A 16,593-nucleotide genomic window follows, 5' to 3' on the forward strand; every position below is an offset into this window, starting at 1 on the left:
CCTGCTTCCCTTTTCCGTGATCGCTCCTTTCTCTTCCCAGAAGCGCCCGGTGTTAGTTAGATGAGTCCTGTGAATGTGCTTGGTTAACTATAAACTTTTCCTTCTCCTTGCTTGTCCGCAAGATATGACTAACGTTTGACTTTCACCGGTCCTTCTGTTGGCTCTTGTTTCTATCTAATAAAAGTGAGACTGTGGAGTTGCTCGTGGCAGCAGTCGTTTTCCAGTGTTGTCCTCTGCTCCCAATCTCTTGCAGCTGACTTGTTTGTGCCTAATTCTTCTCCGGTCGCTGACTGGAAGCGGCAGTTTTGCTTCTTTTGTTTGTTTTTGGGATTCTACCCCATTGGTGAGTGACCTCTGTCTCAGCAGGGACGGGGGCTGGCAGGCTTGGTCACAGCCCATGACCCCACCACATGCCCCAGAGCCTGAGTGTTCAGTGCACGGGTAACCTGTGACCCTGTGCAACACCTTTGAGTCCTATCTCCCAGTCCCCTTCACTCTATCCCCAGGCCTTCACTTATGTCGATCCCATGGCTCTTCCAGAAAGTCTTCCCTGACCCTTTGGACACCCCCATGGTACCCACCTGGGGCAGTCTCACTGTCCTGGGATGGGTCTGTCTTCCCCATGTACTGTGAGCCCCAGAAAGACAGGACCTAGGATGTCATGATCCCTGACGGGCCCCCAGCACAGAGCAGAACACAGAGGGAGTGGTCAGTGGATAAGTATTAATCCCGTCAATCCCAATTCCAAGCGGGGTATTGTTGGAATCCATAAGGAAAACTTACTGGCCAATTCCAGGGGCAGAGAAACTGGCACTCCAGGAAGAGGGGCTGGCTTGGAGAAATCAAGGAGGAAGAGTATGACATGAGTAGGAACTATCAGAAGGGGAGAGATCGGCAAGGATCAGATGACAAAGAGCCTGCAAGCCATGGTGAGGGGTCTGGATGCCAACCTAAAGCCCTGGGGATCCTGGACAGGGGTAAGCTGGAGAGGAACTGGTTTGTACGGGTACTTCAGAAGATCCCACTACCTGCCTTGTTGGGGAGATGGGGAGGCATAGTATGTCCCCAGGTGAGTGATGACTGCCAAGTGATGATAATGAAGGGGCTGGGAGGAGCTAGACCAGAGCAGGCCAAGGGGATAGGGAGGGACATCCTAGAACGAAGAGGATCGGGTACCTATCTTCAGAGTAGCCTGGCTGGGTTAGACTCCTGCATGACAGCGGGAACACATTTTACCTCCTTTTCCTCCTCTGTAAAATGAAGTTAATACAAACATAGTAATCCAAAGGGGCACCTGCACCCCAATGTTTATAGCAGCAATGTCCACAACAGCCAAACTGTGGAAAGAGCCCAAAAGCCTACTGATAGACAAATGGGTAAAGAAAATGTTGTAAATATGCACAGTGAAATCTTGGGTTCCCTGGTGGCTCAGTTGGTTCAGCAATTGCCTTTGGCTCAGGTCATGATCTCAGAGTCCTGGGATCGAGTCCCATATTGGGCTCCTTGCTCGGCGGGGAGCCTGCTTCTCCCTCCGCCTCTGCCTGCTTGTGCTCTCTCTCACTCTCTGACAAATAAATAAGTAAAATCTTCAAAACAAACAAACAAACAAAAACCGAAATCCTACCATTTGCAACAACATGGATGGAACTAGAAGAGATTATGCTAAGTGAAATAAATCAGAGAAAGACATATATCATATGTCTTCCTTCATATGTGGAATATAAGAAACAAAACAGAGGAGCTTACTGGTAAGGGAGGGAAAAATCAGGTGAAATCAGAGGGAGACAAACCATGAGAGACTCAACTCTAGGCAAACAAACAGGGTTGTTGGAGGAGGCAGGGCGGGGGGGAGGGGGCTGGGGTAACTGGGCGTCGGGCATTAAGGCAGGCACGTGACGTAATGAATACTGGGTGTTGTCTGCAACTGATGAATCACTGAACCCTATCTTTGGAATGAGTAATACACTGTATGTTAATCAATTGCATTTAAATAAAATAAAATTAAAAATTAAACATTTTAGAGAAATTGGGTTTGGAGTGGGAACCAAGATGTGTACGGCACTGGGCACAAGCTGGGAAACTGAGTCAGGGATGTGGATGGGGCTGAGCCTGGGGATGTGGAACGGGTGTCGCCATGATGAAGCCTTCATTCCCCCTCAGTGCCCAGGATACATGATGTTGACCAGACGAATTGGTAGCCAGTATCCCAACCCTGCGGGGCCAAGCTGCAGGCAGGTGAAGCCTGGAGTAGCCTGGGAAGCAGCAGTGAGTCTGTCTGTGAGTTATTTTTAGGAGCTCACACCTAAGGACAGACCAAATAGTCTCCTTTTAAAACAACTAGGTGCTGGTGATTCCTCTGGAAAGTGCTGGAGAGCTGGGAGTGGCCTGATCTGAATGGCTCAATCAGAAACTGGTGACAGAAGTCTGCCCACAGGGTACAATCAAGTTCCAGACTTGACCGGCCTCCTTCACTGTCCAGCACCTCTTCGGAAGTGATGACACCACGAAGCTCCGTCTCAGGTAAGGAGGACCCCCAAAGGCTAGCACCATCCCCCTCCAGCCCCAGCGCAGCCCCCACACCTCAGCATCATCCCGGGCTCCTCCCCCACTCCTGGTTGCCTCAGAGGCATCTGTGACAAACAGCTCCATCCTTCCATTCTTTAACAAACCAGATGCCTTCTATCTGGGAGCCAAGGCTGAGGACTCAGTCTTCCCTGAATGCCCTCCCCTGGAGAGCCCCAGCTACGCAGCGCCTGCCCCTGCCGGAGCTAACGCCCTTGCCGGGGTGGCCCCAAATCCAAATCCACACCTGTAGATCCCCCTGACCTGCGGCTTCTTCCGTACTCACCTTCCTGAGGATCCCACGGCCACTTTCTCTGCCCCATGGTCCACCCTGAGATATAATGATTTATAAGAAATACATACCTGATTCAAATAACCAAAATATATTCCTCAGGTAGAGTTGGGCTTCACTGATTGTTAAAATGATTCAGAAGCGTAAAGGTGAAACGGGAATCTTGGGAATGAAGGTGACTTTTGGACCGCACCCCAGAATGGGAGCTGGCAGCCAGGAGCACCAATCCTATGAGTAAAGGGATGGAACTTTTGCTCCCACCTTCCCTAACTCCTGGGAGGGGAGAGGGGCTAGAGACCCAACCGGCCAATGGCCAGTGACTTCGTCAGACACGATCATGCAATAAGCCCCACCGTAAAAACCCAAAAGGATTAGGTTTGGAGGGCTTCCAGTCTGGTGAGTCCACGGGCGATGGGGAGAGCAGCACACCTGCAGCCGGATAGGTGCGCCGCAACCCTTCCTTCCCCAGACTCCACCTAGCGCATCTGGCTAATGAGAAAAAAAAAAAAAAAAAAAAAAAAAAAACCTGTTATAACCTCTATCTCTGCGTAGCAGCCACAGAATGGAGTTGAATTCCCACCCTGCTGGTGTCTCAGAATTGTTTGGCATTGTGTGTACAGGAAGCCCCACATGCTGGAACTAACTCGGGGAACCCTAAAAGAGCCCCCCTTCTTTCTCCCATAGTTTCTGTCTGCATAACAATCTTCTTCCTCCAGTGTGCAAAAGTAGTCCCAGGTAAGGACAAGGGTGGGGAAGAATGGGGAGCGAGGAGGGTGCCCTTGGGAAGTGGGTATCTGGTCCTTCTTGAACCCACAGCATCAGTGTCTCCACCAGATGCCCCCATGGCCTCGGGGCTGTGGCTGTGCCAGCCTGCCCCCAGGTGTGGGGACCACCTCTATAACCCCTCGGAGCAATGCTGTGATGACGACACCATCCTGCCTCTGAATCGGACTCGCCTTTGCGGCCCCAACTGCACCTTCTGGCCCTGCTTTGAACTCTGCTGTCCTGAGTCCTTTGGCTCCCAGAAGTTTGTTGTGAAGTTGAAGGTCCTGGGCGTCAAGTCCCGGTGCTTCTCGTCCCCAATCTCCAGAAACTGCCCCAGGTAAGGGCCTCTAACTGCTCATGGCTGAGGGAAGGAAGGAAGGATGAGGGACACAGGGGGTCACAAGAGGATCCCCTGTCATGTTGTTGTTCTTTAACTTATTTTTAACTTTTTTTTTTTTAAAGATTTTTATTTATTTATTTGACAGACCACAAGTAGGCAGAGAGGCAGGCAGAGAGAGAGGAGGAAGCAGGCTCCCCGCCGAGCAGAGAGCCCAATGTGGGACTCGATCCCAGGACCCTGAGATCATGACCTGAGCCGAAGGCAGAGGCTTTAACCCACTGAGCCACCCAGGTGCCCTATTTTTAACTTTTTTAAAGCAATCTCTACATACAACGCAGGGCTCAAACTCATGATTCTCAGATCAAGAGCTGCACACTCTAATGACTGACCCAGCCAGACACCTCCCCACCATGTCCTATTGTTTTATCTCTGGCCATTTCTGGAAGCTTCCCACTCCTCCCCGCCTGTGTCTCATAATTTCCTAATTTATCTTTCTCTGTGGCCGAAGGAAACCTTTCTAGACAAGCTCGTTATGAAAATGTGATATTTTCCACATGCCAGGAAGACCCCAAGCTACATCACTAGCTTCCCCCCCCCCAACCCCACCCAGTTTCTGTGGGGCAGGCAGGAAAACCGAGAAGTTGACCCTGTGCTGGGCCCTGTGTTGCGCGTCTTGGGACACTCAGAGACTCTCCCATGACCTTCATCTCCTTGTGCCTCAGTCCCTCATCTGTAAAACAGGGGTAATACCCATTTCCCTGAGCCACTGAGGCATTGTAAGGAAGATTCTCAGGATTTGAGTATTGGGGGGGAGCAGAATGAGATGAAAACCCTTTTCTTGAAAACTGTGCATGGGTTTTGTTTTTTTGTTTGTTTGTTTGTTTGTTTTTTGTTTTGTTTTGTTTTGTTTTTTGACAGACGGAGATCACATGTAGGCAGGAAGGCAGGCAGAGAGAAAGGAGGAAGCAGATTCCCTGCTGAGCAGAGAGCCCGACTCGGGGCTCCATCCCAGTGATGAAGTCCCAGAACCTAAGTCAGGTTCGGTGGGGTGAGGAGGTTCGGAGCCGACGACTAAAGAAAGAATTCTTAAGACGTCGTTGGTGCAAAATGGTGGTTTATTAAAGCACGGGGACAGGACCCGTGGGCAGGAAGAGCTGCTGCCCCCGGTTGCGAGGGTGGGCATGTTATATACCCCACGGTTGGGGGGAGGTGGTGAAGGAATGGGAGATTTCGACAGAGTTCTCACATGCTAGGGAGGGCCTACAAGGTGCCGGGGGGAGTCTTTGCCCTTATGGCTTGATCAATGTCGTCCTTAGGTCAGGCATTAACATCAAGATAATTGGGAGATTCTTGGTGGGGCATTATGATCTGGCTATCATTTACATTCCCTTCTACCCCAGTCTCCTCCAGTTTATGGTGGGAGGGGGACATTAGGGCTTCAGGAACCAAGAGTTATTGCCTCTGGAAATTTGTGCTATTGATAAGGTAACCTCCCTGTTTAGGTCTCTAGGACATCTTGTAGGTAGGGCAAGGGAGATTCCTGTTCTGCAGGACTGCGATCCCTGCAAGTCAGGGGTGCCTGAGGAATGCCACACGTATGGAGGGAAGCGGGTGAAGAGGGGGTGCAAGGCGCCAGCTTTTGCTTTGTCCTCAGCCAGCCTCCTGCTCCCTCATCATCCCCCCCCTGAACAATTTTGACCCTTAAATCTTTAAGGTGGTTAAAGGTGGAAGGTCTCATCTTCTGTAACTTCTTCATGCTGAATAGGGGCGTAGAGCGTCCCTACCTACTGGGGTCAATATTGATCAGGGTAGGAACGTATAGGGGAGTTACGAAAGGTGGAGGCAGCTGAATCCAGCGCTGACAGTGAAGGGGCATCCTCGCGTGCAACAAGGATCGTCTGCCGTGGTGAAGTCATTGTAGCAATGGAGTCTCGGCACCAAGTAGAGAAACATGGAACAAAGCAACATATTAAGGTTAATAAGGCGATAAGAATGAGAAGCCCGAAAAGGAGATTCGGCCATAGTCCTCCTTCAAACCAGGAACTTAACCATTCACTAAGAGAGAAAGAAGGATCTTGTAGGGCCTTAATCTGGGTGTTCATATCCTTTATTATTCCTGTGACATTTTTGCGATAGTCTGGGATGTATATGCAACATTCTGTCTTGATAATTGGGCATGTGCCACCCTGGGCTGCTGTCAGGACATCTAAGGCCATCCTATTTTGTAGGACTGCCTTGCGTATTTGTGAGACTTCGGTATTAAGTAGGGAGATGCTATTTAGTGAATCACTAAGTGCCTTTGTAGTATATTTATTAAGGGCTTCTACATGCCACATGACATCCTCTAGTCCCGCAGATGCAACAAAAATGGATGCTAAGTGATCATACCATTTAAAAACAGATCGTGTCCATCTTTGTTTCAAGTTGGGGGATTAGCTGGAGTTGTAATGGTTTTAGTAATGCGCCCATGAATCCAGGCAAATCCTAAAGTACAGGGACCTATCTACCCTGGATGAAGCCAGGGCCACAGGTTGGTTCCACATATCCAGTGGGTTCCGTTTGGAGCTGGCCATCTAATGCCAGGTCGCCTTGCCCAGTCAGTAGCAAACCAGTCAGTAGCCTGGAGTACTAATATTTGGGAACACATTTCTAATGATAGCCATCCCAGATATCGTGTGTTATTTGCCCAAGTACCACTCGTATGATTCTTTTGTTCCCAGCATAAAACAGCCTTTTGACTGAGCCGTCCAATCGTGGGCGTGAGCCACAGATGCACATCCCAGATTTGATATATGCCATCTTTAGTATAGCGATAAGGAGGGTTTCGTAACTATTCCCCAATTTGATTGGGGAGTTATGGCTTGATAGCAATCCCCTTTCCTTCCAAATAGCTCCATGGGCATGTGGTACCAAGAAAGCATATTTGGAGTCAGTATAAATGTTTATTCTTAGGCTTTGGCAATTGCAAAGTGCTAGTGAGCACTATGGCACACCTAGCTTTTCTTATTTTTTCTATGAAAACTACTGTCATCAGAAAATCAACTGTCATTCGTATTTTTAACAGGGGCATCTTAAATCTGGCCATATAGAATAAGCAAGATCAATAACCTCTGAACATTTTTGCTTTATAGAGAAAGAAGTACAGTGGTCAGGTTCAGGCATACAGGTAACTAGGTTTAAAGTTTGACAAATTTTAAGTATTATTTCTGGCATGTCTGTTAGTGTAGCCCAGTATTTAATAAGTCGGCCTCCATCATCCATTGGTGGCCTTTGGCTTCTAAGATAAATCTGGACCTGATGTGACATCATTACAGTCAAGGACTGTCCCATAGTGAGCTTTGAGGCTCCTTTTATGAGGGCTGTTCTATGCTTAGCTAAAGCATCTATTTGCAATTGCACCTCAACAGAGGTGGCCTCGAGGATAAATATGACTAAGGGATGAAACCAATAAGAAGACCTTTGAGTGGTCCAGCCTTAACAATATCCTGATTACAGAGGATCACTGGCAAGTGAGAAAACTTGTCAAGAGATAAGGGGAGTTCCCCATGCATCATCCGATCCAATCATAAAGAAAGTGGGGTCATCCATTATCTCCACAAGTCCATAGTTAATCCTATGGAGTGTGATAGGTTGGCTTTCAGGCAATTTCATTATCCCAGCCACACATAAGGTGTAGTTAAGTTATATAATTGTAGGGAATCAATCCCATTTTTTCAGTTGTTTAATCATGTGCCACGGGGTTCTGCGAATATCCCCACAAAATAATAAGATCGACTAAAGAAGCTATTGTGCAACTTCTCTGAAGTTTACCTCAAATTGTTTAGCTTAGGTAAACAAGCATTTAAAGACAATCAAATCTAGAATTTAATATCCATAAAGGTGTGTTACCGAAACATAATTTTTCTCTCTAAAGTAACCCTCATTTCCAGTGATAGCCAAATCAGGACTAATTCACTTGTGACACAGGTCCAGTTTTAACAAACTTGGCCCATTATTTACATAAGCTCAGCAAGAACAGTGAGTGTGATCAATAGATCTTTTAGAATCTGCTTTGCTGGAACTTTGCATTAGGAATCTCTAGGTTGAACTTTTAGTAGCCTCTCTGGGCCAGAAGCCAAGCCCTGTACTTGCCATCAGGCATGCCTGCAATACCTTTGGGCAAATTCCTCTTCCCGAGACTGCACCTACCAAGGAGTGACATTCTTTACTCACCTGGTGAGGCTGCTGGGAACTCTGTAAACAAGGTATCAGGCCAACAGTCCCAAGGGGCTTTATGGCTCCAGGTTTCATAAAGTCAACCTTAGTTCCTTTAAACTGTCTGCTACTATCTGAGTCTTTTCAAATATGACATCCCAGTCAAAGCCTTGGTAAAACAACCAGTTTCCAATGGTGTCCTGTTACAAGGAGAATAGATTCTTATTGAACTTATGCAAATGACTGATTGCCATGAAGAAAGAATACTTAACTGAGACCTTTTGGTTTCAGAGGGTTCAGATAGAGAGAAAAGGTGAATGCTTTGAGCCCTTTTACAAATGAGCACTTTTACATCTGTATAAGCTACAGATAACTAGGAGGGAGTATCCTAGTCTGTAAGAGCAAACATTAGAGAGAACCAGCAATGTTTAAAGTAAGACAAAACATTAAGAGACACAACACTATAATCTTTTAGTTCATTTAGTCCCATGTTACTAATTCTGGTGAATGCAGCTTTAGTCAGTTTTGGAAATTCTTACCCATTTCAGTTTTAGGATTTTCAAGTATATCAAATATCTGTATTTGTCCTGAAAGTCCTTTATAAGAATCTCCTTGAAGATAAAACTCATTAAGAATAAGAGAATTAAAACAATTATAAATGACAAAAACTCAAAATGGATATGGTTAAAGCTAAAGAGACAGGGGAGTTTACAATTTAGCTGCAAGGAAATCCATAATTACAGTATCAAGCGATGATCTCTCAAAACGTTAAAACTTTAGGAAGTGCGTAGAATCTCTAGAATAGTTATAGTATTTTCCCAAGTGTAATCCAAGGTTTATCATTGGTTCAGTAGTACTTCATGAGCAACTTCACATACCAAGGAAAAGCCTGAGTTAAAGAGATTTACGATTTAAATCTTGTCAACATTTGCTAAAATCTTATGAAGTTTTAAAGCACATGCCTAAATATAATTAGGGATGTTAAACACCTGATAAAACTGAACATAGAAACTGGTTTTTCTGGGCAGGCAAAGAGAAAACCATTTACATTTTCTTAACAGCAGATCAATTGATCTAAGAAAACATTGTCCTTTTGAACAGAGACAATTTCTGTCTTGTACCAATGTACCTTTAAAACCCATTCATTTCAATCTTAATCCATTCTTGACCATAGCTAAAATTCCTTTTCTGAAGATTTCCCTTCACAAACCTTCTACAACTTTCCTTTGCATTCAGGTTTTGTCCCAAGCCATTTCCTTCCAAACAACCATCTCATTTATGACAAAATTGCCTTCCTTTACCTTCAACAAAATGTATTCCCATTCCTTAAGTCTTTCTTACATATCTCCTACTTTCCTACATACAGAGTTTCCCTTTATTTCCATCAGTCTTAGTTACACTAAGCAGAACTTTGTATTCTTAGAAACACCTTTAGTTATTAACCAATTGTGAACTGTTACAACAGAATTCTTCAGGTGGCAATTTATGAATCAGTTAAGTGGAAAACAAGCTTACCAGCAGATTTAAATACTCTTAGTTTCTTTGCAGTAAGAAGTCAAAAGCACAAACCTACATCCAGTAATTAAAGACTTAGCATTTTATCCTGTTTGGTTAAGACCTAGATGTCCACAATTTAATTCCATTTGTCATCCAAGCAAAACTTTAAAACTTTCAGGTTACCAAAGACTTTGAAAGCTACTTCAGCAATTACCCATTAGAACTTTGAGACAGACAATTAACCATCAGTTTAGTCATTTCTTTGCTAACAAATTTTAATAAATAACACAAGTTTATTTGACCTTCAATAAACTTTGATAGAATAAAAGTTTCACATTTACTGCTGTAACTTCAAAGACACATCTTATCTTAATTAAACCAACAAACTTAACTTAGTTCCAACACTGATTTACTTTCCACCTAGACCCACTCCACTTTGAATGTTTACCTGAGACATGCGTGGGAAGATCTGGAGTGGGGGGTGTTAGGTCCGGGGGTGCTCTTCTTGCTCCTTGACAGTGGAGAGAGAAGGAGCTGTGGTGCATGATCTAGAAGCTAGTCATGCAGGCTGCACACACGTTGGTGCAGAAACACGTAAGGGGGAAACAGAAGAAACAAAGCGCTGCCAGGAGGCAGAGAAAAGATTCCCGGTTTTAGAGCTCATAAGGCCCAACAGAGGAGCAGACGCCATGCTTTCCCACCAGCAAGGGGGGAGGGTTTAGGCAGTCCAAGTCAGGCCAGAGAACACAGGGAAACTTCCCCGAAACAAAGAGTTTCGGCAGCTGCTTGGGAATATTCCTTATGGTCTCTGTCTTGAGTTAGACCAACCCCAGTTGGCTCCAGTTATAGCTATTAACACGGAACGTGAGGGAGGGAGAAGCCCCCACATCTATTAGGAGAAACAGAGAAATAAAGCCAGAGTCCCCTTTGCTAGGGATGGCCCAGCAACCTGGGTTTACTAGAAGAAGGCTTATTTACGTAATTACCATCCAATATGTCAGGAGAAAGCTTACTAGCTGACTCATTTGGGCAAACACATTCCACAGAAGCCCCTTAGTCTGGGGTCCTGATGTAGAGCAATGAAGGCCTAGGTATGAGCGGTGAAGGTATCCTAGGTCCATTTGCCCTGCTTCCTGCAGAGGAGATCTAACTGATAGATCCCACTGAGGCCGTGCAGTGTTACAGGAGCTCAGTCCTTTCCTAAGTTTTGCAATCCAAATTATTTCCAGTGGGTTATAAGGCACCCCAAGGTAGAGTCCTTGGGAACTGAAGAAGCCTACTGAGGCCATGCTTCCAGAAAAGTAATGAAGGTCCATTACCAAATCCCCTAACCCCTGGGTGGCGTCCCACACAGGGTATGTCAGAGGTTTTAGGTGTCAAAAGCGACCGGAGGCGTCCCTCAAGATACGCTATTGATCACCATCCTGCCTTAAAAGGCCCTGGAGGGGTGCCGGCGTCCCTCCACTTCCCCATCGCATCCCAGGCTACAGATGGGTGCCTGGTGAATGGACTAGGAAATTGTGCCATGCCATTAGTCTGTCCTGAAGACTGCATACTGTTTTGCCATATTAACCCATGGAAATACTAGAAAAGTTTGGCAAGGGGAAATTACCCAGTTTCATAGCTTTAGGCGGTTTGCAGAAGACACTGACGAGAAACAGTAAAGATGAAATCCATCATGGTCTATGCGACATTCCAACACATGTGGTCCTTGCAGCCAACTTCCCTAGGAAACGGTCCCCGGTTGCGTTTTTTTTTTTTTTAAGATTTTATTTATTTATTTGTGAGAGAGAGTGAGAGCGAGCACAGGCAGACAGAGTGGAAGGCAGAGTCAGAGGGAGAAGCAGGCTCCCTGCAGAGCAAGGAGCCTGATGTGGGACTTGATCCCAGGACGCGGGGATCATGACCTGAGCCGAAGGCAGCTGCTTAACCAACTGAGCCACCCAGGCGTCCCCCCGGTTGCGTTTTAATTCAATCGGGTATTGGTTTCGGCCGGCTCCCAGTGGAGATCTTGCGGCCAGAAGTGGCTAGACCAGGGATGTGGAGGGGATCACATTAGATCAATCAGGAGGAAACCTCACACAGGAGTCTTAAGATTGGCAGCCGTCCTGGTGACTTAAGTGGCTGTCCCGTGCCCAAGAGAGACAACTTTCTATAAGAACAGGAATAGAGTGAGGCCATCAAGTTTCTGGGTCTTATTGCCATTCCGGCCAGGGTACTAGCTTACAGCCAAAAGGCAGACGCTCTCCTCCCCGTGGAGTAGCCATGGGCTAGAGGATTACAGCCTGAGCAATTGACATGCAAGTGTTCCAATAAGACCATACTCCTTGAAAAGCCCTGGAATGAGAGTACAGGAAAAGGAGAGAAAGTACTCACCAATTTTGCACCGAAGCTCAGAGTCCAAATGTAAAGACTCACAAACCTCCTGGCTGGCTCGCCAAAAATGATGAAGTCCCAGAACCTAAGTCAGGTTCGGTGGGGTGAGGAGGTTCGGAGCCGACGACTAAAGAAAGAATTCTTAAGATGTCGTTGGTGCAAAATGGTGGTTTATTAAAGCACGGGGACAGGACCCGTGGGCAGGAAGAGCTGCTGCCCCGGATTGTGAGGGTGGGCATGTTATATACCCCACGGTTGGGGGGAGGTGGTGAAGGAATGGGAGATTTCGACAGAGTTCTCACATGCTAGGGAGGGCCTACAAGGTGCCAGGGGGAGTCTTTGCCCTTATGGCCTGATCAATGTCGTCCTTAGGTCAGGCATTAACATCAAGATAATTGGGAGATTCTTGGTGGGGCATTACGATCCGGCTATCATTTACATTCCCTTCTACCCCAGTCTCCTCCAGTTTATGGTGGGAGGGGGACATTAGGGCTTCAGGAACCAAGAGTTATTGCCTCTGGAAATTTGTGCTATTGATAAGGTAACCTCCCTGTTTAGGTCTCTAGGACATCTTGTAGGGCAAGGGAGATTCCTGTTCTGCAGGACTGCGATCCCTGCAAGTTAACTATTTATCGTTTTATGGCAGTCAGGGGTGCCTGAGGAATGCCACACGTATGGAGGGAAGCGGGTGAAGAGGGGGTGCAAGGCGCCAGCTTTTGCTTTGTCCTCAGGCAGCCTCCTGCTCCCTCATCACCAGGACCCTGGGATCATGACCTGAGCCCAAGGCAGAGGCTTTAAGCCACCGAGCCGCCACGGAGCCACCCAGGCACCCCTGTGCATCGGTCTTTTAAAATGTAAACAAACAGGTAAACAAAGAAGTACACCAACCAAAGCCGTGTGTAATTGAGAAAGCAGCTTCTGGAATATCTACCTGATGGCTTCATGTTAAATGAATTTATAAAATCGAAACTTCTCTTTTCTTTTTCTTATTGTCTTAATCTCCTCTGAAACTGCATAAAGCAAACCTCACTTAAAATGGGAGTCAGAAGCCCAGAAGGGGAAGCTTTCACGGTATAACACATACATCCCTTTGCAGAACCAACCAGAAGAAGCCTACGTGACTACCTCAGCAAGAGGAAGATTCTGTCCTTGGCAAGAGGCCGCCATTACACGCGGAACTCCCAGTGTACGCCAATGGGCTTTTCCTCTATAACAATCCCCACCTCCCTGCGTTTCTCTGGAAAAGGGGGTTTCTTGGAGGAATACAGGAGAACTGCCAATGCCAGACAAGTTACGACTGAAACACAGGCAAGTTGGAACTGCAAATGTGGTGGCTTCTCACTGAGGGAGCTGTTGTTGCCTGGAGGGATGAGGAATGCTGCTTCCTTCCCCACAGGGGAGGTATCCTTTGTTTTCTGGACTTGCCTGTGGTTTTGCCAGGGCTTGTGTGTGTCAAATTCCAATTCTCTGCTATTCCTTAAAAGAAAAAAAAAAAAAATTGAGGACAGGGAGGTGCTGGTAAAAGAACATTTCTATTGCTAGCATTGACACTATATACCCAAATGAGATGAAATCACCATCTCAAAGAAGTGGTGGCACACCCTTGTTTGTGTAAGGTTTTATTTATTTATTTTTAAAAGATTTTATTTATTTATTTGGGTAAGTATATGGCGCCTATTCCTCTTTCGGTACCGATATTCATGTGCACATGCTAGTCTGATTCTGTTTTCTCGTGATTTCTGATGATATCTGGGCAACCTTCAGTGTCTGACAGACGTGTCCAGAAACAACAGTTGCGACCTTGGGGGATGCCCCAGAGGTGAAGGAGGGCCAGGGACACCTGGTGGCCTCCTATCGGGTAGATCCGGAGGATCTACATCTGTTATATCCCAGAAAACACTATCATAGGCCACTATTTTATTTTTCATCTCTCCTACAGTCCCACTCGGGACAAGTGCTTGCGTCCTATTTTTTTCTAGGTTTGGTGACTGCAGGAATCTTCCTGTACTTCGAGATGGGACAGAACACATCAACTCCCCTGTCTCTAACCCTAGCCCATTGGTCAGAGGTTCGGGCTAGAGCTCATAATCTCTCTCTCTCTCTGTAAAGAAAGCTAAATGGCAGACTCTCTGTGCCACTGAATGGCCATCTTTTGAGGTCAACTGCCCCCCCCCCCAGGGGTCTTTCCATCTCACCCTGATTTTGCAGGTCAAGAACGTCATCTACCGGCCCCGACCTGAGGGACACCCGGACCAGGAGCCCTACATCTTGGTGTGGCAGGATCTCTGCGAAAACCCTCCCTCTTGGGTTAAGCCTTTTCTGCCCACCCCTCCGAATCTCCCACCTCCTTCGTCCCCAACACCTGCAAGCCCAGCAGTCCTTGCTCTAACAGCACCCACCCCCTCCACCGGACCCATTCCAGCTCCCCCGAAAAACCCCCTCAAGCCCCCTATACTTCCAGACTCTCAGGACCTTCTCCTCTTTGAAGCTCCCCCTCCTTACCCTCCAGTACCTGGTCCACAGCCCCTACCACCTCAACCGGGACCTCCTGATCCGCCTTCCACCCCCTCTGCACCGGTGCCTGACTCCTCCGTCTCCCCTTTCGGACCAGCCCATGGCACCCGTAGCCGCACGACCCGGACTGATAACAACCAAGGTCCTGAAGCTGAAGCCATTATGCTCCCGCTCAGACCTTATGGCCCAGATATTCCAGATGGGCAAGGGGGCCGCATGCCAACCCTCCAGTACTGGCCTTTCTCCTCCTCTGATCTCTATAACCGGAAGAATAATAATCCTCCTTTCTCTGAGGACCCTGCCCGCTTAACTGATCTAATTACCTCTCTAATGAACTCCCATCAGCGCACATGGGACGACTGCCAGCAGCTGCTCTCAGTCCTCCTCACCTCTGAGGAGAAGGACAATGTCCTCTTGAATGCCCGAAAGAATGTGCCTGGCCCCGGCGGGCAACCTACCCAGCTTCCTAATCTGATTGATGAATATTCCCTCTGATGCGCCCTGACTGGGATCCTAATCTGCCTGAAGGTAGGAGACACCTCGAAATCTATTGCCAGACTCTAGGGGCAGGGTCTCAGGGCAGCAGGTCGAAAGCCCACTAATTTGGCTAAGGTAAGAGGTGTAATCCAGGGCCCTACTGAAAGCCCCTCTCTATTTCTAGAAAGGCTTCTTGATGCCTACCGGAGGTATACTCCCTTTGACCCTCAGTCGGAGGAACAGCAGGCGTCAATAGCCATGGCTTTCACTGGACAGTCTGCAGTAGACTTAAGAAGGAAGCTGCAGAGGCTGGAGGGATTACAAGAATTAACTATAAGAGATTTGGTCAGAGAAGCTAACAAAACTTTTAATAAAAGGGAAACAGAGGAGGAGAAAGAGGAAAGGAAGGAGAGAGAAAGAGAGGAAAAGGAAAAAGAAAGGGATAAAAGAAGGAACAAAGAGTTGACTAAGATCCTGGCCGCAATGGTAGAAACTAGTAGAAATGCCATATGCTGCTATGTTTGGTACATTTTAAACCCGTCTTTGATCCCATATTAGATGATGTTATAACCTCTATAAAAAATGATCAAGGGCGCCTGGGTGGCTCAGTGGGTTAAAGCCGCTGCCTTCGGCTCAGGTCATGGTCTCAGGGTCCTGGGATCGAGTCCCGTGTCGGGCTCTCTGCTCAGCAGGGAGCCTGCTTCTCTCTCTCTACCTGCTTCTCCATCTACTTGTGATCTCTCTCTCTGTCAAATAAATAAATAAAATCTTAAAAAAAAAATGATCAAAAACCGGACCAATTTTTTAGGGGGTGAAGAGTCCATTAAAGCCTCTTTTGGATCGCGAGGTCTTGGTGGTCTATGTTAAACTTGTTCTTGCAGGCTCATGGTTGGAGAGGGTGGGCGGTGAATGAAAAAATGTTCAGAGTAAGTTTTAGCCCCTTATTTCTGGGAAGCTGACCTCAGGTGATCTTCTCTCCATACAGTTTCTTTGGAACCATCCTGGGTTAAGATAAATGTGGAGTGTCAACTGTGTTATCAGGCAACATTGTTTATCATTAAGAGGATGCCTGATCTGGACTCAAAAAAACTGTGGATGTGTGACCAGAAAGAGTTAGAGATCCTTGGAAAAAGAAAGACAGACAAAGCTTTCTTGATATAAGAAAGTTAACTTTAGCTGCCCCTGCTCCCCATCTCGTGAAAGAACAAACAGCCAGGAGGTTGACTAATCATACCAGAATGATGAATCAGTATAAAACTCCCAGTGATCATTCATAAGTGCAGACAGCCTTACACACACTAGTAAGTTATCTTGGCGGGATCTAAACCCCCTTTGAGCGCTCAGATACTGGACCAAAAGGAGCCACAGAATTCATGATGCTGACCCTTGCCAACCCTGGTGACTTTGACGTGGACTCAGTCATTTCAAGATGATTTTTGCCCCAAGTCCATTCTGTATTCCCCATTGAGCAAGGCCCTTCATGACTATGGATGTACCCTCAGCTTAAAATTTCTCCAATTTTGTTCAGTTGTGTTCTCCTTTATTTGTTCCAAATAAAATCCTTTCTTTTCCTGTT

The 16,593-nt window shown here is 46.8% G+C and overlaps 1 protein-coding gene and 1 pseudogene across 3 annotated transcripts; both read left to right on the forward strand.

The window, feature by feature from the left end:
* The first annotated feature begins 2,269 nt into the window (after nucleotides 1–2,269).
* On the forward strand, nucleotides 2,270–14,696 carry IGFL3 (IGF like family member 3). Of its 3 annotated transcripts, XM_059153008.1 has the most exons (5): nucleotides 2,270–2,520; nucleotides 3,539–3,589; nucleotides 3,689–3,956; nucleotides 4,884–4,997; nucleotides 13,123–14,696. In XM_059153008.1, exons 1-4 carry the CDS (start codon nucleotides 2,496–2,498, stop codon nucleotides 4,972–4,974), a joined length of 435 nt encoding a protein of 144 aa, XP_059008991.1. In that variant the 5' UTR covers nucleotides 2,270–2,495; the 3' UTR covers nucleotides 4,975–4,997; nucleotides 13,123–14,696. The 3 variants fall into 3 exon arrangements, with proteins under 3 accessions (XP_059008991.1, XP_059008992.1, XP_059008990.1); XM_059153009.1 differs by lacking the exon at nucleotides 4,884–4,997 and having other exon boundaries at nucleotides 13,123–14,695; XM_059153007.1 differs by lacking the exon at nucleotides 13,123–14,696 and having other exon boundaries at nucleotides 4,884–5,447.
* On the forward strand, nucleotides 13,694–16,593 carry LOC131817720 (uncharacterized; annotated as a pseudogene).

The sequence above is a fragment of the Mustela lutreola genome, chromosome 16 (assembly GCF_030435805.1).
Source record: "Mustela lutreola isolate mMusLut2 chromosome 16, mMusLut2.pri, whole genome shotgun sequence".
Taxonomy (NCBI): Eukaryota; Metazoa; Chordata; class Mammalia; order Carnivora; family Mustelidae; genus Mustela; species Mustela lutreola.

Bases quoted from the DNA above. Each gene is read 5' to 3' on its own strand.
- IGFL3 (XM_059153008.1), top strand. From the start codon at position 2,496: ATGACACCACGAAGCTCCGTCTCAG. The intron at 2,521-3,538 runs GTAAGGAGGACC...TTTCTCCCATAG, and splicing joins ACCACGAAGCTCCGTCTCAG to TTTCTGTCTGCATAACAATC. The intron at 3,957-4,883 runs GTAAGGGCCTCT...TGACAGACGGAG, and splicing joins ATCTCCAGAAACTGCCCCAG to ATCACATGTAGGCAGGAAGG.